Raw genomic sequence first — 26,602 nt, forward strand, 5'->3', positions numbered from 1 at the left:
GAGTCAAATTAAACTGAAGTTAATGCTTTTTCATTCTGACTTGTTGCTGTATTATGACACCAAATGTCTTAATTTATCTAATGGTAGAGGGCAGGGTGTAAGAATTCATAGAAAATATCATTTCAATCATGGGAGCTATGTAAAAGGAAGAGTCAAAGTGATTTCTCTGTTGTTGTGTTGAATTGCAACTTAATTTTAAGGCAATATGGTAGGAGTTCAGGGAATAGATTCCTGGCCTATCTCTGTAGACAGTTTTATATAATGATAATTGTTCCTTTTTTACATTCAAAAGTGTATGAAATTTCATTTAATATTAGTGCTATTTCTTTACTTAGTCTGTTTCCTAAAAACAACCATACCACAAATGTATTTTTTAAATTCAGGATCTTCTGCATGATGGTGAAATGGAAAATACTATCAGTTGAAATAATTAAAACAAAAACTTGCATATTCTAGGCAATGACTTCTTCTTAAAGGATTAAACATCTTTATTATACTTGACAGAGTTAAGAACATCATGATCATGTTAGTATTAGCCTTACTGAGACGATCCCATTTCACTATTATCTCCGAGTTTCTACCACAGCCTTGGAGGAGGATGCTGGGCTGGTCTCACCCCCTGCCTGAGTTTATTAGTAATCCAGAAATAATAAGGCTATGCACCAAATTAGTATTGGTTTAAACTTGTCCCCCAAGGTTTTGTCTTGCCTGTAACCCCCTTCTCTGGGCCCTCAGAAGCTCTCTTGCTCAGTTACATTTGGGACGGATCAGGCGGGTGGTTGTGCTGTGACAATGTCGTGCTAAGTGTGCTGGATCTTAATCAGGAACGAGATCTGAATTAATGGTGACACATGAGCCGTGAATGATTAAGCAGAAGCTGCCTTCTTAAGATCTAACACTCTGCAGATAGGCTTGCAGTGGTTTGTCTCAAGGTGTCTTTTTATTTGATCTGGTGTAGGGAAGAAAGCTTCACTTTTATAAAAGCACTTTTTCTGTTCTTATGGTAACATGCCACTTTAAAAACACTTTTATGATCATTTGTGTTCTACCGTGTTAGTGTTGAATTGTAGCAATTTTTAAATGCAGATTAAAATGTACTGTTTTAAAACTGAGGTAAACGTGGCACATTTCTAGTAATATTTAGGCAAATACGCTAAAGAACTGATGGGATATTTACAGAGAGATCTGGCAGTCTTACTCAAGTAGTCTGTGACAACAGAGCATTTGCCTGTCTACTTGGGATGTCTTAAAACTTTACCTTCAGACAAGTGTATGGTGGTGCTTTGAGGTACATTAATGCGGATTTGCCTAGAGCATCAACATAGCTCCCAGTATTGGCTATCTAAGTGGATATTGCAGCTACTGGGGAGTTGGTGTGGTGCTTTCTGATTGTTCCCGTGTTCTTAATCCCAAAAGCTCTGGAACATGCCAGCTTCAATTTGTGATTTCCACCAGCTTTGTGCTCAGGACCAGGATAATGAACTGGAAGGACCTGACAAAATGTGGTTTTAAGCAGCTCCCTCAGTGGTCCACGGTTATCAGGCAGCCCAGTGGGCTCTGCTAGTCCTCTTGGACTTAAAGCTAACAGAGGTTTAGTATATTGCAGCATTTTGCAGCATGGGTGTAGCACAACTCCTTCCTCATCTAATCCACCTCACTGGAGCTTGGCTCACAGCTTGTCTGTTCTCGGCTGCTAAGTAATAAATATACCAGGCGAGACACTCACAATAGAATCTGAGTATGGTCCTAAGAGTTTGTTTTGCCCTGTTTACAACCTTGCAACTTTGTGTTTTGAGATTACTGTTACGGTGGTGGCTTGCTGCTGAGATTTGAATTCTGAAGGAATTAGACTTCAGTTGACTGAAATGTCCACCTCACCCACAGGTATGCTTTGGGGCACTAAAAAGGAGGCTTCTCCTGTGCTTTTGGATAGCCTCTCTTAAGCTCAGGCGATGGAGAGGAGGCAGCAGTTCTACCCATCACAGATGTGATACAAGTTGGGCCTCTTCTGGGGGAGCGGGGCACAGCAAGGAGGCTTGGGCTAGCAGCAAGATGACCTGTGAGCATGGATTGCAATGCCCCATGATGACAGACTGTCTCCTTCCTTTTCTGTTTGCTTTTGCAAAAACTTTGATAAAAATCGTATTTAAGCTGCACTGAAAGAGCACGTGAAAATAGAGTGGTGGCAAAATTCGTGTTGGCCCTGTTGCATGAAGCCATCACAATCCAGACATCTTCACAGGGTCTCAAACATGCGCCATCACCAGTTTCATTCAGAGAACAGGATTCGGTTGGCTTCAGGGAGCTTGGACCCTGTAAAGCATGGTATGGGGGCTGTGTGCCCAAAGAAGGGGAATGAAGCTGGTGAAGGGTCTAGAGCACAAGTCTTACGAGGAGCGGCTGAGGGAGCTGGGGTTGTTTAGCTTGGAGAAGAGGAGGCTGAGGGGAGACCTTATCATTCTTTACAACTGCCTGAAGGAAGGTTGTAGCGAGGTGTGTGGACAAGGTGTGTGGACGGCTCTTCTGCCAAGTAACAAGCAATAGGACGAGAGGAAATGGCCTCAAGCTGCACCAGGGGAGGTTTAGATTGGATACTAGGAAAAATTTCTTCACCGAAAGAGTAGTCAGGCCCTGGAACAGGCTGCCCAGGGAAGTGGTTGAGTCCCCATCCCTGGAGGTATTTAAAAGACTGGTAGGCGGGGTGCTTAGTGAGATGGTTTAGGGGTGGGCTTGGCAGTGCTGGGTTAACAATTGGACTTGATGATCTTAAAGGTCTTTTCCAACCTAAACAATTGTATGATTCTGTGCTGCCTGGCGGAAGAGAGACTGCAGCGCTGCACAACTGCTGCATACCCGGATGAAGCCCTTTTTATTGGGCACTGCTTCATTTCTTGGGGAAGATAGAAGGGATGGAGGAGATGCTTCAGGGCAGTACTGCCAGAGGGCCTTGGAGGGTTTGAGGCAGTTGAGGTAGGAGAATGCTACCTGGAGGGAAATGATTAATTTTGACTGTGGTGGGGAGGCAATCTTGTCTTGCTCCTGAAAAAACTACTTGTAGAAATGTATTTTCACAGCACCTCCATGAAATGAAGAGGTGGGTTTGCTCCTGGCTTTTCAGATCAGTAGCTGCAGCAAGTAAAGAGAAGTGAAAATTTTCTGAGGTTTTGGGTGCCGAATCTGTGATCACTTGAAGCTTTTTTTTTGGCAAGTATTACAGCTTCAGCACTTTCTGTTAAAAACATAACCAGCTGCTGCCTTTGTTTGCACGTGCGGCTGCACCACAGCCCACTGCACCGCTTCCCTGGCCCCCAGTGGCTGTCCATCATGGGGGCAAGGACCAAATCTCACGATGTCTTCATGGCAGGCCAAGACTTGGCCAGTAAGTAATCTACAGAGCCATGCACTGAGTGGGAGGAGAAAATGTACATTGAATGGCTGTGTGTTTGAAGCCAGTCCTCCATTCTGGGCGCTGAATCTTTCTAGTAGACAAGCATTTTATGATCCTGTGGTTAAAGAGTATAAAATGACCTGTATCCATGAAAGAGTCTAATTGATATTTATAGCCAGTTTCAGTTTTGTGGTTTCTAATGTCTCCATGGCTGACCCTGCAACCTGAGTAATATTTTATCTTTTCTGTAGTGCCGTGTATGGCTGTGTGATACCAACATGAAACCAAACCAGCCTTGAGCCAATGTATCAATACAGAGCACTCCTCCTGTTAGCTAGCTATTTCACCTTTTTAAACCAATAAACGTCCTGGGACAGATGGGCAAATTAGGTGAGCGCTCCATTTAGTCCTTGAAGTGATTCTCTTAGTTCATGGTAACAAGCTCAGATTTGCCATATGGCTGCACTTGCAGGACTTAACACTTCCACGATATGCCTGTGCTCGGCTTGTGTGGTGACAAAAGCTTTGCCGCGTGTGTTGCAGCCGGAGGGTGGCTTGGTGCAAACTTGGAAAAGTCTCAAAATGTTAATTCTCATGGGATAAGTAACCATCAAGACATTAGCATGCCTGGAAAGGAGAACAAATGAATCTCTGTTCAGCTCAGAAGATACTCTTACCAGGGGGGGTTCTCGTGCTGAAGTCTCTGTTGATAGAGGGGGAATACAAACATACTAACAGGCAGAAAGGGAACGTTGTGCTGACTGTAAAAACGGACACAGAAAACCTCTTGCTTTTATTCCCTCGTCACCAGCCTCGTGGCAGCGCTCTGCCAGAAGAAACTGCTGCATGCTTGCACGTGCACCTAAGCGAAGGCCTGAAACAGCAGGAGGAGGAGTGCACAGGCTGCACGTGGGTGGTAGACGGCCAAAAGCCTGTGGAGTGGGATTTACATCCCTGGCATGCTCTGGAGGAGCACGCCCTGGCCGTGCATTAACCGGCAAGAACTGCCAGGGAGCTGTGTTGTGCACAGCCATGTTCCTCGATGTCCTTCCCTGGCCCATCCACCATTGATGCTAACTCCACGGTTTGCTTCCCAGCCCAGCGGGAAGGCGTTTGCCTTCTGCATGGCTGTTTGCATAGTGCCTGCTGGCGGACTGGAGGAGCACCCATGTGTCGCGGGAGGGTGTCTGTGCCGCCTGGGGTTGTGCAAAGCATTTGAATGGTGCTTGAGCCTTCATTAAAGCCACCAGCTTCATCAGGGGCTGCGTCCGGCAGTTTTGGGCCTGCAGACTGGTCTCTGCAGTAGCAGACATTGCATTTCGGTACCTCTGGGCATCCTGCAGCTCTTCCCTCTGCTGCTAAGCTGTGGAAGGGGGATGCCATTTCTCAGCTGCTCTGGCTGTGGGCACACGGTGATGTGTTGTCTTACTTGGTGGGTCTGGTCTGTGTTTTCAGCCCTGTGGAGACAGGCATGTTTTTTGTCTATGTAGCAGGAATGGGTTCAAATGACTGTGACCTTTAATGCGAGCATAAAAATACAGGGAAGCTAGCAAGGCCAAATGTGCCTTTTCGTTCTTTTAAATGTGAATCCTTGGCAACTAGGTCTTTTCCCTGTGTCCGCAAGCTGCCAGCCCTCATTGCAGGTCCAGGAATCTTAAACTGCCACAACCAAAGTCAGCCCCTTCCTTCCCACATCGAACGTGGGAGATTCAAGGTGTTTTCAGCTGGTTTCCTGCATATACCCCAGCTGAAATTCCCAAACAGCCTGAAACTGCTCAGGTTGCAGTAAAACAAGAAGGAGTTGAAGCTCTCCAGTGACACCACCTTGTGCTGCGCAGGGAGTCCACGGAGGTTTTATTGGGGAGCTCCAGTGAGCCACTGCTCTGTGCTTCCCCTTCCTCCCCGCACCCTCCCTGCGGCTGGGCTGCGCCGGTAGCCGCTCCGGCAGCAGCGGGCCCCAGCTTGGTAGGTACGGGGAGCGATTGAGTTCGTACCACCTCTCAGCCTGTCTCTATTTTCTGCCACATTGCTTACCCTTTGGCAGGGCAGACCGTCAGGCACCACGTGTTGGTGTCCTGTCCTACCCTGTCGCAGCTGCGGCCAGGCAGCCTACAGTCAGTAAAGGCAGCCCAAGTCCAAAGGTCTCTTTAAATGGGTGCAGATCAGTATTGCATGGCAAGGGAAGCAAAGTATGCTGCAGTGAGGCCACTGGGTAAACAATACAGCCATGTTCAGCAGAATTGGACTGGTTTGTATCACAGAATTATACTGGCAGTATCACTGTAAAATCTCATTCTTCTAATTATTTTGGTGCAAAAAAAAAAAAATCTGGGCATTTGAAATCTCACTCGCAAAGTGCCTGCTTTCTTTCCATGGTCTCTGGGCTCCCTGTCCTTTAGGGATTACATTTCTCTTTGGTGCAAAAGCTGTGACGGATTTCCTTATCGTATCAGGCAGGATGGTTGGGCTTATTTTGGTTATGCAATGTGTGCCGAGGTGTGCCGGGAGCAGGGGGGAGCCATCGTCTGCGCGCTGTCACCATTCCCGGTGTCTGCCTGTCAAGCTGGGATGGTTATTTCCCATTTTGTGTCTCAGGCCTATCATTCCGAATGCGTTTTTGAACCTCCCTGGACCATAATCAGGTTAAACTGTCGAGGTGACTGGGTGTGATTTACCTGTGCAAATGTCTGAAGCCCTCTCACGGTGTCTTCCCAGGCACTTTTTATCCTCCCATGTATTGAATGTGAGCGATTGGCAAGCCAATACAGGTCTGCGGAAGGTGACCTGAATACTGGAAAACCTTTGATTTCAAAATAATTCCTTTCATATTTGGTAGGATTATCATAACTTCTTTTTTTTTTTTTCCTGATATTGGCTGGGTGGGGAGTGACTTTTAATCCAAGGTTCTCCGACTTCCGCCTCTTTTTCCCACCCCATGATCTCTGGCAGTCATAACACATAGAAATCATGACGGCGTGTTTTTCCACAAACGAATGATATCATAAATGAAGATTAGGGGTTATTTTGTCCTCCAGCATAACAGGCTGCTTGCACTGGAGGCCTTCCACCTGCACTGGAAGGTTAAAGAGAGGACAGGTTAGTGTGTGGGAGATTTAATTCGTACTTAAATACCTGGGATATAATGGTAAAGGCGAGAAGGAAGAACGCGGGGGAAGTAAGGATACATCCAAGTGCGTGGTGCCTGTGCGTGGATGTACGTTTTCTCGTTTTTTTGGGTTCACTTCAAATTGACTCTGCTGCATATCATCCGGGTCTGAGGCTCCAGTTCCTCTTTTGCACAAGAAATGAGCACCGCATCTACCTTTTTTGGTGCCGAAGCCTCCAGCCTGCAACCTTTTTGTCGCCAGCCGCAGGCAGCCGCTCGCTCGTCGCGTGCTAATTCTCTTGTGTCAGAATAAAGCTCTGGTGGTTTTGTTCTGAGGAGGGATGCGGCCGTTTGCCAGGTAAAATACCAACCCAAAACGTAGGGGTTAAAATTGGGGAGAGCTATAGTGGCTCCTCAGCTCCGGGGGTCGGGGAGGAGGACGGGCGAGCCTCCCCCCTACGCGGGATGCTAAAGCAGCGAATAAATAGGGCATCTGTGGAGGAGGGGTTTCCTCTTCCATGCCTGCCGTGGTTGCACAGACGATTCCCCCTTGCAGCTTGGGATTTGCAAGCTGAGGAATGGTTTTTTCTTGCGAACCGTAAGTGCCATGTTGGTAAGCGGCTGCGGGTTTAGTGGCGGTGGGTTTTGTTGGAGGAGGCGTCGCTGGCGCAGCGGGAGCCGCCGGCCTTGGGCGGCGGGGGGGAAGGGCACCGCAGTGCCGATGATGCGCCAGTGCCTCCCCGCAATTCGCCTTGGACAAGTGGATGGGTGGGAGATGCGACGCGATAGCAGGAGGAATAGTGCTGAGGGGCCTCTGGCTTAAAATCAGCTGTGTTTTGGGGTTTTGCACCCAAGACGGCGGAGATATGCGACAACAACCTTTTGGACTCGCTGGCAGGGTAACGCGAGAAAAGCCTCCTCCGGCGCGCCCGCTGTTCGCTCTGCTCACTGTGCTAACGCAGCCCACGAACACGGGGGCTTCCTGTCACTGTACCAGGGCCGGGCGCTGCACAGAAACGTCCTTGCGTTTTGTACGAAGGCCTAAAATTTGCCTTTGACATCAGCTCTCCAAATCCGGTCTTTTGTCCCTCACGCTGTTAAGCTCGCCCTGCAAGTTACTGAACAAAGGTTTCCTGGGTTGTGCATCTCATTTGCCTTACCGGGTTGTAAACAATTCTGTCAGCTGGCAGGGCAATTTCAGCTCCCCTTCGGTTAAAAAGAAATGTATGTAGTATCTTTTTCTGGTGACATTTGTGTTTGTGAGGGAGAGTTTGGAATATGTGTCAGGATGTTTTTAATTCCTTCAGACACAAAAATTTGAATGTTATTTATTACCTTATTTGAGCTTCGCTGTACCTTTTTCTGCAGCATTTTGACAGCTTAATGCAATGCAATTGGCAAGCATTTTGCAATTCTTTATGTTTGTGTGAATACGTTTCAGTCAACCTGGAAGTGCCTTCTGCTGCTAGATACTTCCTGAGTAGTTACTACAAAATATCCTGTGTATTTGTGGGGCTATGCAGTGATTCAGCCTGAAACAGCTTTATGCATTTCTCTGGTAACCCAATGCTGGCAACTTCATCAAGGGTATTAAGACCCAAATCCAATCTCAAGTCAGGTCAGTTAGTCCTTCTGTTCAGTTTTGCAGCCAGCTTTTAGTTATAATCTACTAGTTTTGTTCTTTTTCTGCCACTTCTATTTTGGTGCGAAGATTAAGACATTTAGAAACTGGCTTTGTTTGTCTTATCCCAGGCATCTTATGCATGTGTCTAAGCGCTGTTTTGAATCAGGATATGTCTTAAGCTGGGCCCATTGCAAAGTACAAGCATTGTTTGATTTTGTTGGGTTTTTTAGATTAGTGGTGGTATTTGATGGATTTTTTTTTATTATTATTATTACTGTTTTTTTGCTTCTGGGGCCATGTTGAATGGTGGCAGGTGAGTTCTCATTGGGAAGTGAACGATGGACAGGTAGGCCTTTATTCAGTAAACAGTAAGTTCTGCCAGTTTGGCCAAATAACTTGAGAATTACTGTAAAGGAAGAATTCAATCCACAGTGGTGGCAGCCTCTTCTACCTTCTGGGTAACTGGGAGGAGCTTGTTTCCTCTGCTGCACTTGAACTTTTACTGCTGTTAATTCACTGCTGGGTGATTGGTCACCTGGACGTGGGGGGAGCTTTTGCCCCCAGGCTAGATGGCTTGCACTGTGCACCCCCACCCAGCTCCCAGGAGGCTGGTCTTTCCGGACACAGAGTCCCTTCAGGATGCATCTCAAAAGAGTTCATGAGGTTTCTTTCATGAAAAGAGCAGATAATTTGCGGGAGTACTTGCAGTGTGCAGAAATGCATCTGAGAATGGTTGTTGCAAATGTAAGACTTGTATGGATGTAATTAGTCTATTTTACATTTTTCTTTGAGCTGTAGCCAGACAAGTGGCACTTCCCTGTGACTTATGTGCGAGCTGAGGGTGCTCAATGAGGATTCTCAAGTTTTTCATCATTTTGCCTGTTGCTTCAGTGTAGAACCTTACCCTTTACCTTGGGCCCTGTGTCTGCTGACTGCAACAAGAGCAGATCAGCCAATGTGAACATCTGGACGAGGCGGCCTTCCTATTTACACACTGCACTAATGTGAACTTCTGTTAGGTTTTTATTCTTCTCTGGCTGCTTAGCTCAAGTTTGAGATTAATGACTTGGAGCATTAAGGGTGGTTAAATGACTGACAAATCCCATATTCTATCTAACAAATTAAATTACATAATTACAATGGTGTGTCTGTAATGGCAATTGCTAGAAAGTAAATACAAGCTCACAGTACCACAGTGATGCTGTCTTTGAGACTGTTGTTTCTAGTATCACTAGTAGGTAAAACCCCACATGTTTATAGTAATATCCGTAACTTGAATTCTAGAGTGATTTCTAAGCCAAAATAATACTCGGGTGGTGTGTGTGTGTGGGTGTGTGTGCAAAAAACGCCACTTGGATTTTAAAACGGTTGCTTTTTAAATTTATTAAATGTGCTGTCAGTCATAGAGACATTAATTTATAATCTGACATCCTTTGGTTTTGCTTTGGACTTCCTTGGCTATGTTCACCTAACTATTATCCGATATGTAGACTGAAGAAAGATGGCTTGCAACCCATGAATTTTTCTGTAAGGCAGCTTCAGGATGGGAAACAGGTGGATGCAGAGAAGGGAGTAGGAGGAAGCAGAGATGATACCGAACAGCACAGTAAGCTCAGCAGGCCAGCTGTGGCATCAGATGGTCCCAACGTGCATCTCTTGCAAGTCGCCAGAGAGACATTTCCAAAGCAGTAGTGGGGAATGTCATAGAATATGCAGAGAATAAATATGCGCTGGATACAGTCAGGGACAGTGCAGCAATCGAGCCTTGCTTTCCTCCTGACTGGCCTGAAGTCATGCAGAGTTAGCAATGCAGCAGCGTAGGTGTTTGGCTCAGACCCTTCCTCAGGCCTGGCTCTTCTAGCGGTTCTTCCCTTCGGTGCTCAACACAGAGCCTGTATCATCCCATCTCTCCAGGGAGAAGGGTTCCCGAGTCACCTGTCTCTGGTGGGCCACATGCCCTGGGGAGTCACAGGCCCTGCTGAGCATCATAACCGACTGGATCCAACTAACTGGTGGGGCAGAGGCAGGGGATAGGGTGGAGGAAGAATTAGGTCTTCTGGGTAAGTTACTGCCAGCCCATGGTAGTGGAAGAAAATGCTGTACAGTTACCAGAGTATGACATGTTCACTGAGTACCGCTTAATAGAAGCAGAACCAGGAGCAGGAAGATTTATATAGCAGCTGTTTGCTTGGGAGCCAGATGCCTTCTGCATACAGGGTTGAACTTGGGAGCAGAGTTCTGAAAAGAGCTTGCTAAGGAAAGTGAGAGCAGCTAAACGCTTTTGTCGTCCGCTGGCTTCCTTTCTGTCAGCTGCAGCAGTAGAAAGCACCATCAGTGGAAAGGGGCAGAGGCAGCTGCTTTGCACAATACACCTATGTCGGCGGCTTTGTGGGTGCAAGGCAGGAACAAGGTGGACCATGGACTTGGGCCAAATCTTTCAGGCTGGCTTGCAGGGTTGCATCAACCAGACAAGACTGATTTTACGTTTTGGAGAGTGTAGAGTTGCTAAACAACTGCCAGGAGTCCTAGTGTAGGACCGTGCTCTTCTCACCCTCCTTGTAATACGACTGAAAGTACTGCTTGGTCCTTTTGAGACAAGAAGTAGGGGAAGGTGCTTCCCATGCTGCTAATCCATATGGGACCCCACATTTGCTGGCCTTAGCCTGTATCTTCACAGTAACCAACAGGACTGAACAAATCCAGCAGGATCATTCCCACATGTCCTCCATAAGTGCTTTACCTTAAATCAAGTGTCTAACTGACGTATGTATCCTCTTTGATTACCTTAAGGTCGCTAATAAGATCAGTTGTTGCTTACAGAGTGGCATATTCATTATGGCTCAACTCCTCATTTTTCTTGCAAGGAGGGACAGGTCCTTTGCATGAAGCCAGCATCCAGGTACCCTGTCAGGGAACTTATGTCTCTGTAACCTGTCCCTGCCTGCGCTAGATGAGATTACATCCCCCCCACCCTGCCCCAGTCCTAGCTTGCACAACACTGGTGTTGCCAAGTACATTAGGGTTCATCTCAGACCCCTCAACAGTCCCCTGCATTTGGGGACATGCAGTGATCCCCTTGTACAAGCTGCCCTTCAAGTCCCAGCTGCTGGTTTTGTTTAGCTGGTGACAGTTCCCAGTCATGGTGGCTAATGAATGGGAAATGTTTTGGCCTTTTCACAATGCGTACTTTAACTTTTTCCACTGCACTTGACTTGGATAATGAGGCTCGTCTGGGTAGTTGCTAGACCAGGCAGTAACTTAGGGTATAATTCAGAAATTTGCATTTTAAACATCACGTGCAAGGTCCAAAAATCCATCCCAAGGCACAGGGACAAAACTAGACATCAGAGGGATGCAAGCAGCCAGGACAGCATGGGGAAGCAATGCTGGCTAAGAAGTGGGTTCTCCCTAGGATAGGGGTGGAATGATTTCACCTGACTTTAGCATCTGCAGTGTTGATGTTTATAGTACTGCAGGGTAGACCATTGCAGTTCATGGAGAGAAATACATAGGTTTTGGTACAGTTCATCTCACCTTGTGATCTGGATATTTAAGACAGGTCTGATGGAAATCATGATCTAGATTTTTTTTTTCTCCATTAACTACCAAGGTCTAGATGGCAAGCTCCGATATCAGTCTGAAGTCGGAAGAGATAAGTGTCACCGCAGTGTTGGGCTTTTTAGTAATTTTTGTTGGGAATTGCAATAAATGAGAATTTCAAGGAAAGATTTAAGAGCAGTGAGGTAGTTTAACAGATACTCTTCCAACACATAGGGACAAATTTGCCAAAATGTACAAACATGCTACTTGGATAATTTGAGGGGCTGATAAGGGGTTTTGACGTGGGAATATGCTGTAAAGGCTGGAAATAAATAAAAGTTTGACTGCAGTTTGAGAGCTGTGCTACAAATAGCTGTAAGGAAAGTAAATGGTCTCGATGGTTCATTTGCTTGTCTGCTGCACAACTCTCTCTCGCCATTGGATATTCTCCCTCTTCAGGATTTTTTTTTTCTCATTTTCACCCACCAGGAGAGTCTGGCACACCTCCGCACATGTCAGTGTGTTGTTTAGAAGAGCTTTTAATGTCGTGGCGCTGTAAGTTCTACAGTGGCCGTTGTTCAGGCCTTCTCCTCTCCTGTCAGCATCCCTTTGCCCAGGGTGTTGGACCTGTGATTTGGGCAAATTCTGCCTCTGTTGGTGGAGCAGTACCTTGCTGATTAGGGTGGGCCTGTTGGCTGCTGAAGAAGACACTGAACATAATTCACAGCAGGAAAATCAGACCATAGATACCCATTTTAGTTTAACTGTGGCGTGTTACGGTACAAACTCCCACTTAGACAAATGTCCAAGAACTGACTGAAGGGCTCACTAGCAGATGAATGAGGCTACAAAAATTCACTCTGCTCATATAGTTTCATTAAAGAATTCACACAAGACCTTCCTGCAGCCGTAGAGCAGAGGCCTGCTGAGCCAATTTAGGTAGGTTTTGACTAAAACATGGCTCTGATTTACAGGCAGCAGCTTGGTGCGACAGTAAGTGCTTCAGAAAGCCATGCCTGTCATCACCTTCTGCTAACATCATTTCCACTGATTGCAGATCTTTGTAACAAAATGTTCTTCCTGGTTTGCTTAGGGTGAAGAAACTGAAGGAAACATTTGCTTTTATACAACTATTGGACAAAAACATGAGTAACCTTCGCACCTGGTTGGCCCGGATTGAGTCTGAGCTTTCCAAGCCTGTTGTTTATGACATCTGTGATGACCAAGAAATCCAGAAGAGACTGGCAGAACAGCAGGTGGGAAATAGCAGCAGCCAGAGTAAATGAGCTAAAATGCTGCTGATCGCAATTGGTCCTGGTTTAAAATCACCTGTTACTTTTCTTTAGCAAGGCCTTCTAACTGTTTGGTTTTCACGGCATGTTCCTGCCAAGATGCATTACATGGACAATTTTTATTTGCTTGCTGCAATTTCAGTATGGTGTTGACTTACCCCCACTTCTCCCTTCCCTCTCCACCCAAGGAAAACATGCACAATACAAACAAAAGCATTTTTACATTTGATAGTTTCCTCTGTTAAGTACAGCAGACTTCATAAGGGCTAGGCAGGGCACAGACAGTGAGCAAAATCCATGAGGATGACTTAGGCGGACAAGGTGTGAATGCCAGGTCTCCTGCAAACTGGCTGTGACAGATTTAAGTGCTGCGATTTGATGTATTGCCCTCACTAGCTCAGTTCTCTTGCCCTCCTTGCAGACAGCAGAGCAAGCTTGGCAGAGAATGATGTTTGAGCTTTGGAGGGTGGACTTGTGCAAACATACCTTTGACTGAGGCCTGATCCAGTAAGCAGGCTCTGAAGATCCCCTCAGGGTTGGGTGAGATGGTGCATGAATCCTGCTGAGGCATAAGTGTGAACCAAGCTAGCACCGCTGGGTGTTGGTTTAGTGCGTGTAGGCATTTAGCCAAGACAGCGGCTTACCAGGGGGGTCTTGAGGATCTATGCTAGTTTTAAGTGCTAGAGATGGCAAGGATTGGGCACCGCTGAACATGCCAGCTGTCCTAGCCAAGTGGAAGTGTGAGAGGAGTTGGATAGTCCTGGAGTAAATGTCTCTCTTCAGCAGCCAGGGAAGGAAGAGGAACTTCTCCAAAGCACAGACTTGCTGGTGGAGTCAGCCTTTGCTCAGGGCTGTGCTATAAGCCTGCCCAGGTTTGAAGTGCCTTCCTGGGAAGGCTGAGAATGACTACAGCTGTCATCTGGCCTTTGTGTTAAACAAGAATATTTGCTCTAAAACTGAGGATCAAGAATAAAGCTGTCAAGCATGGAAGCTTTATGGCATCTGCCTTTAAGAACACCTATGGGTGTTCTTCCTTCCCATCCTTCCCATCTTCTCTCTCTCTGGCTGCTGCTTTCTTGTCTGAGGGAAGATCCCTGAGTGACCCAGACCTGAGGGCTGTTTTCTCTGCTGGCTGATACGGCTCTTCATCCACTCATGTCCCAGACATCAGGGGAAGGGCCAGCACCACTGCAACAGGGGTGGAGATGGCTCCCACCGACTCCACTGCAGGAGCTGGTTGAACACCAGAAGCCCTGGCCCAGCGCCTCTAATGGTTCATCTGCATTGTGACTGGTCACATAAACAACAAGGAAATATTTTCTCCCCATCCAAACCTTTTGCATTCTCAAAGGCTGTGCTAAGTTGCCGGGCAGAGAAGAACGTGGAGCACAAAGGAATTGTGTCCAAACTAATTTATTTTTATTATGAGCATTCAAGCTTCAGCTCACTGTAAGAGCCATCATTTGCTGCTCAGAGCTGCTTACTGCTTTTGTTGTTTGGGTGCTGTTTCAAACACAGACCTCTGGGCACCTCTAGACTCCTACTGTAACCTTTTAGCAGGCTGAGTGTGAGAAGACTGTGCTAACTAAAAGTCCACAGTAAAAAAAAAAGCCTCTCTCATTCTGCATTAGAGAAACCTTTATCAGAATGCGACAAGTAAAGTATCTTTCCTGGTTTTATCTGAACAACTATTTCAGCAAGAGCAGTGATGGTGAGAAATATGCCCTACAGGCTTCTTTTATTTGACATCCATGACTGGAAAAGCTTTACCTGTTCAGTCTTGAATAATGACATCTAAAAGCATTGTGCATCCACAGAGATGTTTTATGGCATGTTTGTTCAATTAAAGAATGAAGATTAAAACATGAATAATATTAATTTTAAGATTTCAAAGCTGTTTCACTAATGCGCCAGTCTAGCAGCATGTAGTCTGTTTAAGCTTTCTGCGCAATGCTGAGCAGAGTTGAAGGAAAAGTACCTTTTTGGGCTCAATGTATGTTCCTGGCCCCGTTACTTAGTTTGTTGTGTTGTCTCACCATAATACAGTCAGGCCATTTGGAATAACAGCTTGGAAAACAGCAAGGATTCTGCCTAGGGTTATTTCATGAACCCAGACATGACCAAAAGTAATGAGATCATGTCACCATAGTGCAAGTAGAGGGATTTGTAATCCGTGGTCCAAATTCTCATTTTCACTAATACAGCTGTAAATCCAGTGTCATTTAATGAATTCAGAAGAGTCTCTCCAGGTGCCAGTAGTGGGGTAGAGCCTGCTCTCAGACGTAGAGCCCATGTTAAAAAGAGACTGCTGCCTCTTGCTCAGAAAACAGCTGTGCATCCTTAATAAGCTGTCAAAAATTATGTTGGGTCTGCCTCTGGCAGTCTCTCACCTATGTAAAGATTTTGGCTTCTACATTCCTTAAAGCTGTACGTTACCACAAATCCCACAAGCCAAATTTTGACCATTTATGGCTCAGCCCTTTCAGGTACCCGTGTAACACCACTGAAGACTGGTACTGGGTGATCCTCAACTCCTTGCAGCTTGTTGACTTCTGGGAAGATCTTCCTTCAACTCCTTTTGTATTTACTACAAGCTGTGTCTGTTTTGGGTGGTTTTTTGTTTGTTTTATTTTGTTTTGGTTTTGTAAGTCTAGAGCAAACCCAATTCTGCTTCATCTGTTCTCTGAAATCAGTAATAGCATTTAATGGGAGTTCCTGTTCACTGTTGTCAGTAAAATCTTCATTTGTGTTTGTTGTTCTAGTGTTATTCAGGCAGAAGTCTCCATATCCTTCATTAGGAAAGCCAGAAATGGGTTGAAAGAAACGGAAATGTGGTCAGCATTGTCATTTCATTAATATTTACAGTTGGTAGCATTGTACAGAGCTGCCTTTTCAAGAAGAAATATTTAGAGAAGGCTTTCTTGTTCTGTTGTTCAATTACATTGACTTTAGGAGTAGTTATAGGTATAGAATGAGAAGCCAGACTACAATGGAGATGCAGGCTCTGGAGAAGAAACCTGTAGTGTAGATTAGACAAAGTGTCTTTGCCAGACCCTTTAAAATAATCTGTCAAAACAGGAGCTCTACAGGATGGAATAAGAAAAGTAGTGTAACACCAGCTACTTGTGTGCTGTGTTCCGTGATACCAGCCTGGGATCATGTAGTCACTAAAGTACACGAACTGTACTCTGAGTTCCCTGTCAAGTCTGACAGTGTAGTAAGCTGATATGAGATACTGTCATCTTGTACTGTCAAAATTAATAAGTATGTGTTTGCGCTATGTGTAAGGTTTGGATTTTGAATGCCCTTTAAAATTGTCCAGACTGTTAATGAGAAGATTGAGCTTTCACTGAGAAACCAAAGCTGGACAATCCCTTTTTGCATGGCAGTTCTGTCCTGACCTGTCAGCCTGTCATCTGCACAGCTCATCCTGCAAGTCTGTTTTCCAAAGCTAAATAAGCTTTTCCTGACACACAAATTGCTCTTTCCTCATCCTCTGCAGCATTTTGAAAGGGTATGTCTGAAGTCTAGCTGCGCATGTTTCCTTCTACTCACGCTATTCTTTTGCCAATGGCAGGATCTGCAACGAGACATAGAGCAACACACTGCAGGGGTGGAATCTGTGTTTAATATTTGTGAAGTCCTGCTACACGATTCAGATGCATGTGCTAATGAGACAGAGTGTGACTCCATCCAGCAAACTACCAGGAGTCTGGACAGACGGTGGAGAAACATTTGCGCCATGTCTATGGAAAGGCGAATGAAGTAAGTCTCTTTTTCTTACCCCTCCTGAAGAAGCCTGTGGCAGCATTTTGTAGAAACACTGTAGCCTTTGCCACAAGCTGAATTTTGAAAAAGAAAAAAAAAAATCCAAAATTAATAGTTAGCTTGTGATAAAACCTTTCCATTTTTGCATCTCCCTCTCAGAATCGAGGAAACCTGGCGCCTATGGCAGAGGTTTTTGGACGACTATTCTCGTTTTGAAGATTGGCTAAAATCATCTGAAGGGACAGCAGCTAGGCCTAATTCTTCAGAGGTTTTGTACACACATGCAAAGGAGGAGCTGAAGAAATTTGAGGTGAATTTTTTAACTTCATTTTTTTATGCTCAGCAGCAGGCTGAATGGTCAGACTGCTGAATACTTATTGTCTGTGTGAAATGTCTGGATCACTGGAAAACACCAGTTTGGCAGTGGTAGTATAGAGAACATAAATAATTTGGCCAGTGTGTGGCTGCTAGGTATCTAGCTGATTTATTTGTTTCCAGAATTTTTTTTTAATGTGGAGAATCCAATGCTCTGAACTGACAAGATCCTGCTTATAAGTTAAAGATTTGTTAAAGAGCTAAGTCTGAGCAGATGGTTTAAAATATGGGTCCTTCTATGGATTTAATTTTGCAGCTGGAAGGTCTGTTTTTAAGGGGAGGGCATCATCATCTCTCTTGATGGATAGTATCATCCGGATCCGTTCTCTTATTGACAAGGGAACTGAGTTCCTTGATTTGCCTTGCAGGCATTCCAACGTCAAATTCATGAGCGACTCACTCAGTTGGAGCTGATCAATAAACAGTACAGGCGCCTCGCCCGCGAGAACCGCACCGACTCAGCCAGCAAGCTGAAGCAGATGGTACACGAAGGCAACCAGCGCTGGGATAATCTCCAGAAACGAGTCGCTGCCATTCTGAGGAGACTCAAGGTAATTGCACGGTGGGGTGAGAGAGTGAGGAGCACCTGCAAGTTTCTGCAGGAATTACCCAAGGGCAAAACACATACTGGAGCAACTATCTTGTGTTGGTTTGTGTCTCGAGTTACCCGTGTAGGAGAGCAGCTCTGGAAAGGTCACCAAGTACGTGGCATAAACATATCCTTGGTAGATGGGTTCTTGGTAGTTGAAGAAGCATAAGGGAAAAATGGGTGCAAATTTTGGAAGGTGTGTTGCAGGTCTTACTGCTCCTATCTCTCTCTCCTCTTATCCAGTCTTGTCATGGGTGGATGCGTTCACGCACTTGCACCTTTCCATAAATACGAGGCAGAGAGACAAAAGGGCCCCAGTGCAGATATAGTTTGGAGTTTACAACGCAGCTCTACTTTATGGCAAGTTATGGTTCACCTACAAGGCTTTAAAGATGGAGATGTGATGGAGAGGCATGCTGCTGTCACCAGCTCCTGCTGTGCTCTCTACCTGACTGAAGAATGTTGCCGAAGAGTGTATTTGTGACACCTCAAAGTGTCCTGCTTGTCGAGTGAAACCAATCTCTGGGCAGATACTCTGTGCTGTGCCCTGGGGAAAACTTGTCGCTGCCTGATTTTTAAATACAGCAGTGCTGCAAGGAATTGACAGGGAGAACTCTTAGATCCCAAAAGTCAGTGGATGAGGCTGCGAGAGCGCTGATGGGGTTTGGTCTGTGCAGGTGGGAGGTGGTGTGTTTGGGGTGTTACACGTCCTGAACAGTAAATCCACCGAGGAGAACTGGGGCCCTGCAAGCTGTGGCCCTGTTAGCAGCTGCTGTGGGAGATGGCAGCAGAGAGCACTCCTCCTGGCTTCCACGCCAAATGATGCATTAATTACACCGTCGTGGTCATCCACGATCCAGCTTCTCTGTTGTTTTACCGATTTTAATGTCATAGTTTTAATTACTTTAATTAGAGATGGAGCTTGCTTCCTTTGTCTGTCTTTCTTCTACATTTAGAACAAATTAGATGTTAAACCTGAGTCCGAATAACTGTTAGACTGGTATAATGATGTGGGAGAAGGTACACAGCGTGGAAGCAAGAATATAGTTTTATAGAAGTGTCTTGCACTGCTGAATTTTTATTCCCTCACCCATACGAATAGCGTACTAACACTGGACACTCTGTTCCATCATCACTACAGGAAGGGGACAGTTTTTATACGTGACATTTGGGGACAGACTTCTTAGCAGGACCAGTAGCGATAAGACGAGGGGTAATGGTTTTAAACTAAGAGAGGGTAGATTCAGACTGGATATAAGGAAGAAATTTTTTACAATGAGGGTAGTGAAACACTGGAACAGGTTGCCCAGAGAGGTGGTAGATGCCCCATCCCTGGAAACATTCAAGGCCAGGCTGGATGGGGCTCTGAGCAACCTGATCTGGTTGTAGATGTCCCTGCCCATTGCAGGGGGGATGGACTAGATGGCCTTTAAAGGTCCCTTCCATCCCAAAGCATTCTGTGATTCTATGACATGCTGCATTTGTGCCCTGAAGGTCTTTAAGGTGAACAGCAGTTTTGAAACAAAACACTGTTTTCAGAGGGCTCCTGTGACCATCTTTTTTTAGTAGCTGAAGTCTTATAACACTGGCTCCCTTCTTCCTATTCAGCACTTCACCAATCGGAGAGATGAGTTTGAGGGGACGAGGGAAAGCATCCTTGTTTGGCTCACAGAAATGGACCTCCAGCTGACAAACGTGGAGCACTTCTCCAAAAGTAACTTTGATGACAAAATGCGCCAGTTAAATGTACGTATCCTTATAAAGCAGTTGTTTAATATAGCCCAGCTGATCCTATTGGGCTGCCCTCTCTTGACAGAATCATCTAGTTTTCTGGAACTTTACAATAGCCAACAGATCTCTGTAGATCTTAAGACACTAGTAAATTGTTAAGACTTATCGTCTGAACCAAAATTAAACTGTACAGTATTTAAATTCGGATTCAGTGTTAAAGCGCAGGTCTATTCTGTCATTTTTTTCCTAACATCAAGTGTCAGTGACTGTGGTCTCTGGCCTGGAAAGGAGCACATGCAGGTTAACAGTAAAAGCTACATTCCTGAATTCAGGCGTTCTTTTCTGGTGAGAAGTTTTTTGAATTGGCATTAAGATAGGATCTCTCCTATCTTAATGTACATTATTTGTAGCTGGGACTATCAAACAGAAATAAGACAGCAGGCATGTTTGTTTACGTTCTAAAGAACATACTAGTGCTTTGCTACCTGCTCATATGCTTGTTTCTCCTTTCCCCCTGCACTGTTAATTGTTTTGGGATGTAGATTTGCTGTTGTGTAGGCTGGAGCCTCAACCAGCCAAAGGTCTTTGCTACTGAGAAGAAGATTGTGTGTACCCAACAGAAAAATAAACTCTCATTAGCTGAACTCTTGTGATCTCCTGCAGGCTCAGGACACTGCAGTGATATTGATGTACACATGGGTGGAAAATGCCACTTCATTTGGCAAAAGTAAAGAGATATTTGCCAAATGAAATTAGACAACATCAATTGCTGCTTTTCTTTCACTGCAGTGAGTGAGAATAGAAGGATAAACCTTAGGGTAGAAAGGGACATTGCAGAAGTAATTATTTTTCTTGTATGTTCCAAATAGGGTTTCCAGCAGGAAATAACACTAAACACCAATAAGATTGATCAGCTAATCGTTTTTGGGGAGCAGTTGATTCAGAAGAGTGAGCCTTTGGATGCTACCCTGATTGAAGATGAATTGGAAGAACTTCATAGATACTGTCAGGAAGTGTTTGGGCGAGTTGCCCGGTTCCATCAAAGACTGACTTCAAGGCATCCTGTAAGAAGCAACAGTTGATTTGATGCTTTGGCAAGATTTTGGTGTTTGAACTGCAATGCTCATTGCTTATCCCTAGCATCTTGACTGAGTGGTTTGAGCTCAAACACATCAGGAGCTCCTCAATAGTTGTGCCAGCTTAGCTAAATCTTTGTCACCAGTCTTGTCTCCTCATGCCTCTCATGTTGGGTCTCCATCTGCAGAATCTGGATAATAGCATGGAAGTAATTCACAGGGTTAATATTTAGATAATGGTGGTTTAAGGGCTTCAAAAGCTTTTTTGGTGGTTTTAATATCGCTTTGTTTTCTTTAATTTCAATAACATGCTTAGAATATCTCTGGATTTGTTTGTGAGGCTCCATCTGTCCACTTCCTTGTGGGAACCCTGAATGGGGAACAACATGCTCTTTACTTTTCACTGGGAACATTTAGCTGATTCTGAGTTTGCTTCGGCTCAAAAAGAAAGAACATCTATTAAAAAGCGAGGTAGAGGAAGTAACATTACCATCTACAAGTAGCTGTTCGCCCCTGCCTGAGCATCATTTCATTGCTGACCTGCGCAGTCTGTTTGGAACTGGGTACCCCTCCTTGCAAGCTAGAAAGAGATGTTATGGTGGTGGTTGAGTGTCTTGAAAGAGGGGAGGTAGCTGCTGATGTGAGGATTGTTTTGGAAAAAGAGGAAGGGAGCAGAAATGATGCCTCCCTTTAATTTTAAGCATGTGGTCTTCAATTACTGCAGCTGACCGCAAAACAGTCCCCAGTAGTACTGTGTGGCTCAATCATTAGCTCATTAAGAAGGGTAGGTCTATTGTCAATCTTATTAATATGCAATATTTGTTATTTATTTTTAGGGATTGGATGATGAAAAAGAGACCTCTGAAAATGAGACAGATCCAGAAGATTCCCGAGAAATTCAGAATGATCCCTGGCATAAGAAGGCCATCAGTGAGGGGCCCTCTTCTCCACAGTCCCTTTGCCACCTTACGCCCCCTACTCAAGGTCATGAAAGATCAGGCTGTGAAACCCCTGTCAGTGTTGACTCCATCCCACTGGAGTGGGATCACACAGGTGATGTGGGAGGTTCTTCCTCTCACGAAGACGAAGAAGAAGCAACATACTACAGTGCTCTGTCAGGTGAGAACCAATTGCCAGCTGTTTGTTTTGACATGGACAACTGCAGGATGTGCCTGTGTGGGAAGGGAGGGGGATTGAGGTCTTGCTCCCATGTTGGTGGTTGGTTTTCAAGTACTATTAATAGACATGAGCAGTCTCATCTCTTAAATGTCTTGATGAAGGGAATGGTGTTCTCTAAACCAAGCTTATATTTTTAGAAACATAACGCTTTTAGAAACCTTACTTTTTAAGAGTGTTTGATGAAAATAGTACCAACAGCTTATTTTGTTCTTTGTCTTTGCTGTCCCTCATTGTTTCAGTTGTTTTTAATAGTTGGAAAATATTGAATAGTGAGGAAAATGACATTATTCTTTTTTCAGATGTAGAAATCACTGAAAATCCTGAGGCATATCTTAAAATGACCACAAAAACTTTGAAAGCATCTTCTGGTAGGCACCTGCTAATGCATGTGTCTGAACATGGCAATCTCCCTGTGCTGCACGCTATATTCCTCAACCTCTCTCATATGTAATGTCTGACTTCCTGCCTTGTGTGGACACCATGTCTCCCCCTGCCATGGTGTTCTTACGCTGCAGTATTCACATGTACATTACAAAGCAGTCAAGAACATGCCATTTAGATTTTGCCTGGTAAATGCCGAGGTGGTTAATGTGCATTTCATTGTATTGATCCAAAGTCTTTTGGTACTTTCTTGGTGGTTTGCTCTGGGTAGTATCACTTTTTTGGTTGTTTCTAATTTTGATTGCATAATTACTGAAGGAAATAGTTCCAACACTGCAAGTATTTTTTTGTGTTTTGTGCATGACAGAACCATGTGTGTCCTGTCTGTTAAATCTAGAACAAACGTTCTCCAAATCAGGACAGGCCTATACTTGTCCCCACTGAAATGTGTTGCAGATGTGTGGTAGTATTGTTGAGATGCAAACTTTCCAAAACCACAGTGCAGCCTTTTTCTTTTATTTTTTGAATACCCGTACCTGTATTCAAGCATTTTCCAGAAGAAAACAGAATGTCCCATAACTGCATGGCTCCCATCTCATTACCTTTGAAACACTGTTGATGTTTTGCAAATGTGCATGCTTTGCAAGGAAAGCTGCAAAACTGTCATTTTTATGCCATAACTTGATGCCATTTTATTCAGAGCGCTTTCTAACTTAATACAAAGCAACAGCTTCCTTGTAGAGATGGGATTTTGCACTCATGGCATATGCTTTTGGTTTTATTTGTTTCAGGAAAGTCTGTTTCAGAAGCTCATCCTTGGCATTCTCCAGATAGCCCAGTCTGCAGGAAACACCGGTACAACCAGGCAGAGATGGTTGGGAATGTGTTGTCTGGTCCAGAGTCAAGTACTCCCTATAAGCCAGACTATGTGAGTTGGAGGCTCTGTGGGCACTAAACCTGTACTACACAGTCTGTTTGTTGTTTCTGTGTAACTCCATCCTCTTCCCTCCTCCAGCATCAAGGAAAAGATGAGTCGAGGGGGGGAATGTTCACTTATGCAGACTTAGACATTATTTCTGGTGGCTCAGGTAACCAGTGAGAGTCTCTATCCACTTGCTAGAAAAGCTGCTTTAAAGCAATTCAGAACAATCATGTTAGGCTCCTGATCAGAGTCGGTGTCTGGGGGAACTTATTTCTCCTGTTGTCATAGGACAAGTCTAGGAGAATTTAACCCCCCAAAGGAGAGGGTGTGAATACCCTCCCTTGATACTTACTGACATATCTTCCTTTCCTAAGCAGACCAACTTGAAGGGTCCTTCTCTAGCGTGCAACCCACCATTTAATCTGCTTCTGGGCACTAAAAAATGTGCCAAAATAGCTATTGGTTGGTTGTTCCTCAGCCTCGGTGGCTGGTTGCCAGCTCTGGCTTTGCCAGCAGCTGCCAGGCTCAGTGTATCTGGACCAGTTGTCAGCACTCTTCCAGGCAAAAGATGGTGCTGGTATCTGGCTGCTTTTGTCATCATTAATCCAGTCTTAGAGCTGTAGAGTCAGTATTGCCAAGACCCAGAATCCAGCAAAGAGCATCTGCAAACGTACATTGTCTGGTACATGTAGTGCAAAAGCAGTTAATTTGCCATGTCCAGTCTTGTAATAATTAGCATCACTATGGTGTGTGTTTGTTTACTGAGAAGGCACAGAGAGCCAGTATAAACTGTTAGCAAAGATGCAGAAGCCCAGTGCTAAATCTGACATGCAAGAGCTCAGCAGCAGCCCAGCCACCCCAAAGTAACACAAATGAAGCTTGACCTTTGATGGCTTGTTAACCTGCAGGGCTCACCCACCAAAATGTCATTCCAGGTGAAGCAGCTCAGCTCTGCAAGCAGCAGCAGCATCAACAAGGAGAAAATTACGTCTGCTAACATGAGTGATGAAGAACCCCAAGATGAGCAAGAGCTTGTGAATATAACAGCTGCAGAGAAGCAGTCAGGTACAGAGCATTAGGAGTGGCTTTGGTGCTGTGGTGTTTGTCCTGTGACTCGGGGGAGACAAAGCAGAGATGGCACAAAGGCAGCACATTTGCCTTGGGATCATAAAAGAAGTAAACCACTATCCTCTAAATTACTGTATTTTGCTAAGATTCACTGAGCTGCCTTCTCACCTGGTACTGTCCAACCCGTGTTTGCTGGTTTACATTTTCTGCCAGAACTGAGATTTTTGTCACTGATAATATACTTCTGTCTCTTTGCTAGTTGGAATGAATGGGAACAATTTCACTTTTGTGTGATAATGAACACTTCCGAGACTTTTAATCAGATTTCAAACCAAAGAAGTGTGTCTCTTTGTCTAAAATAAGATTGCTATAGTTTGTTTTCTTAGTTATTGGTACTCCATGTAACAAGATGTTACAGCTCCCATTTACAGAAATGTTTTGTCAAAGCTGGTGATGTATTCTGTTCTTCACTGTCTTCACTGTGGTCCGTTCTTCCAAATAGGCCAACAAGCTGGTTCTCCTAACCTTTTAGGACCTCGTTCCTGGGTCCAGATGCTTGAGATTGTAGTAAGAGCACATCTGTACTGCAGTCACAAAAGCGAATCAATCAAGTGATAAAAAGAAGACTGCAGCTATATGCACCAGCTTACTTAGTTTATGTCTCTGGTCTCAGAAATGGACCAGGGTTGAGTCCCATACATGGGATGAATAGGAAAACCTCTGAGAAGGGCTTAGATGTGCTTCCAGAAACAGTGTTAGTGATGGCACGGGTGGCATCTCCATCTCCTTTAGCACTGAATTGATGAAGCATAAACCCAAGTCCTAGCTGCTGGATCATACTTTGTCCCATGATGAATTTTTGTGTCTACCAAATCACAGCTGAGCTCACTGAATTCTCTCTCCTTAGATCTGCTCTATTCTTCCAGGTGAATTAAAACATCTTCAATTAACGTGATTAAAATCCTTTATAGCATTACTATGTGGATAACTTGACCAGTAATATGAAACTTACAGACTGCGGAATCTCAAGAAAAAATGTGTCTGGATAACAGTAGTACATGGTAGCAATTGTTTGGCCTTGAGTAGATTAGAGAATAATTTACTCATAAAACTCCTTGCATTTGTTTTACGCACTCTTCACCTTACTGAAGATGTAAATGTTTGTTGTTCTGTCATTTGTAGGCATTATTGATAGGTGGGAGCTCATCCAAGCTCAAGACCTCAGAAATAAACTTAGGATGAAACAGAAATTGCAGCAGTGGAAGCAGCTGAACTCAGATCTCAGCGACGTGTCTGCTTGGCTTGATAAAACTGAGGAAGAGCTAGAAGAGCTGCAAAAAGTGAAACCTCCAACCAGCATGCAGGAGTTGGAACAAAGGGTCAAGAAATTGAAAGTAAGTTATGGCATACTGAGAACTGGGATTTCAAGATGCTCACGCTCTTTATCATTGTCTTTGTGCTCCTAGGATCTGTCGGCAGCATGAATGCTAATAACAATGTGGTAAGCCACAGAGGAGCTAAGCTGTTTTCGGCTAAGAGGACTAAAGAGGGTAGTTAAGCAAGGTGCTTCTGTCTTCGTATGCAGAGATTTGCAGGCAATATGCCTGGGTACAGCAGGCAGCCAGGCTGAAATAAAAAGCTCTCCCTTTCCGTTTTCTCACAGAGACAGTTTATTCTCACTCAAACAAAACATTCAGCCCCAAACTTCTCTTTTTAGGCCTTTCGTTTTAGGAAACAAACATAGAAAAAAGCTAAATAATGAAGGCTTAGACTCCCCGTGTGCCTAGGGTCAGGCCTTGTTTTGGGGCGTTGGGTATTCTGAGCAGTGATACTGGCATTTTTTCCTTGTTCTGTGCCGTTCCCCTCTGTGCAAACCAGAAACAGATTGAAAATTACAATCTACAGGCTGCAGAGTCTAGGCTGATTTTTTTTTTTAATTGAATTAAGGGAGAGGGGGGAGGTTGTAGCTCCAACAGGGAGACTGAGAAAGAACTGCTCTAAAGCTGTGGTTTTTAGCAATATGGCGTTTGCAAAAACTCTTAGCTCTAAATAGCACCTTTGTCCTATAGCTGAAGGACACATCATTTCAAAATGTGCAGTTGTATTTTTTCACTTAGCAAATGCAGTTTTCTCATCGAATAGAATGTATTAGTTAAAAACGAGAAACAAAATTAATTCAGTCTCTGCTAATCTTCAGCCAAGTAATAGAACAGTTAGAGAGACAATGACGTGAACATTTGTCAGCATGTGTGGTCATGGTACATTGCCTGCTAGGACTCTCACCTTCCATAAATTACGTAGGACTAAGTCAGGTCTGCAGGTTGAACCAGCAGGTTACCAGGGTGCATGTAAGTGCTAGGTCCCTAGGACTTAGGTAACAAAATGCCTCAGGTTGAACTCTGAGAGAGCAAATGTTGCTAACGCTTGTGGGAGCGCAAACTCCCCGTGCGCTCACCCTTCTGCCAGCAGCCTTGTAGGGAGTCACCCAAAACCTGAGGCTACTGGTTTGGCATCGTGCTGACGAACAAGATGCTCTGCAGGACAGAGGAGGGATTTCTTAAGC

The 26,602-nt window shown here is 44.7% G+C and overlaps 1 protein-coding gene across 4 annotated transcripts in view; it reads left to right on the forward strand.

The window, feature by feature from the left end:
* The window catches only part of SYNE2 (spectrin repeat containing nuclear envelope protein 2), a 199,851-nt gene that overhangs the window by 167,586 nt on the left and 5,663 nt on the right, over positions 1-26,602 (forward strand). For all 4 annotated transcript variants that reach the window (XM_082317899.1, XM_082317896.1, XM_082317897.1 and 1 more), the window contains 11 exons: positions 12,752-12,914; positions 16,528-16,715; positions 16,878-17,028; positions 17,462-17,644; positions 19,291-19,428; positions 20,283-20,477; positions 21,326-21,608; positions 21,968-22,036; positions 22,841-22,977; positions 23,907-24,036; positions 25,222-25,433. In XM_082317899.1, the coding sequence (XP_082174025.1) occupies positions 12,752-12,914; positions 16,528-16,715; positions 16,878-17,028; positions 17,462-17,644; positions 19,291-19,428; positions 20,283-20,477; positions 21,326-21,608; positions 21,968-22,036; positions 22,841-22,977; positions 23,907-24,036; positions 25,222-25,433 (1,849 nt within the window). The remainder of the gene's footprint in view (positions 1-12,751; positions 12,915-16,527; positions 16,716-16,877; positions 17,029-17,461; positions 17,645-19,290; positions 19,429-20,282; positions 20,478-21,325; positions 21,609-21,967; positions 22,037-22,840; positions 22,978-23,906; positions 24,037-25,221; positions 25,434-26,602) is intronic.

This window comes from Platalea leucorodia, assembly GCF_965183815.1.
Source record: "Platalea leucorodia genome assembly, chromosome: 7".
Lineage (NCBI taxonomy): Eukaryota > Metazoa > Chordata > Aves > Pelecaniformes > Threskiornithidae > Platalea > Platalea leucorodia.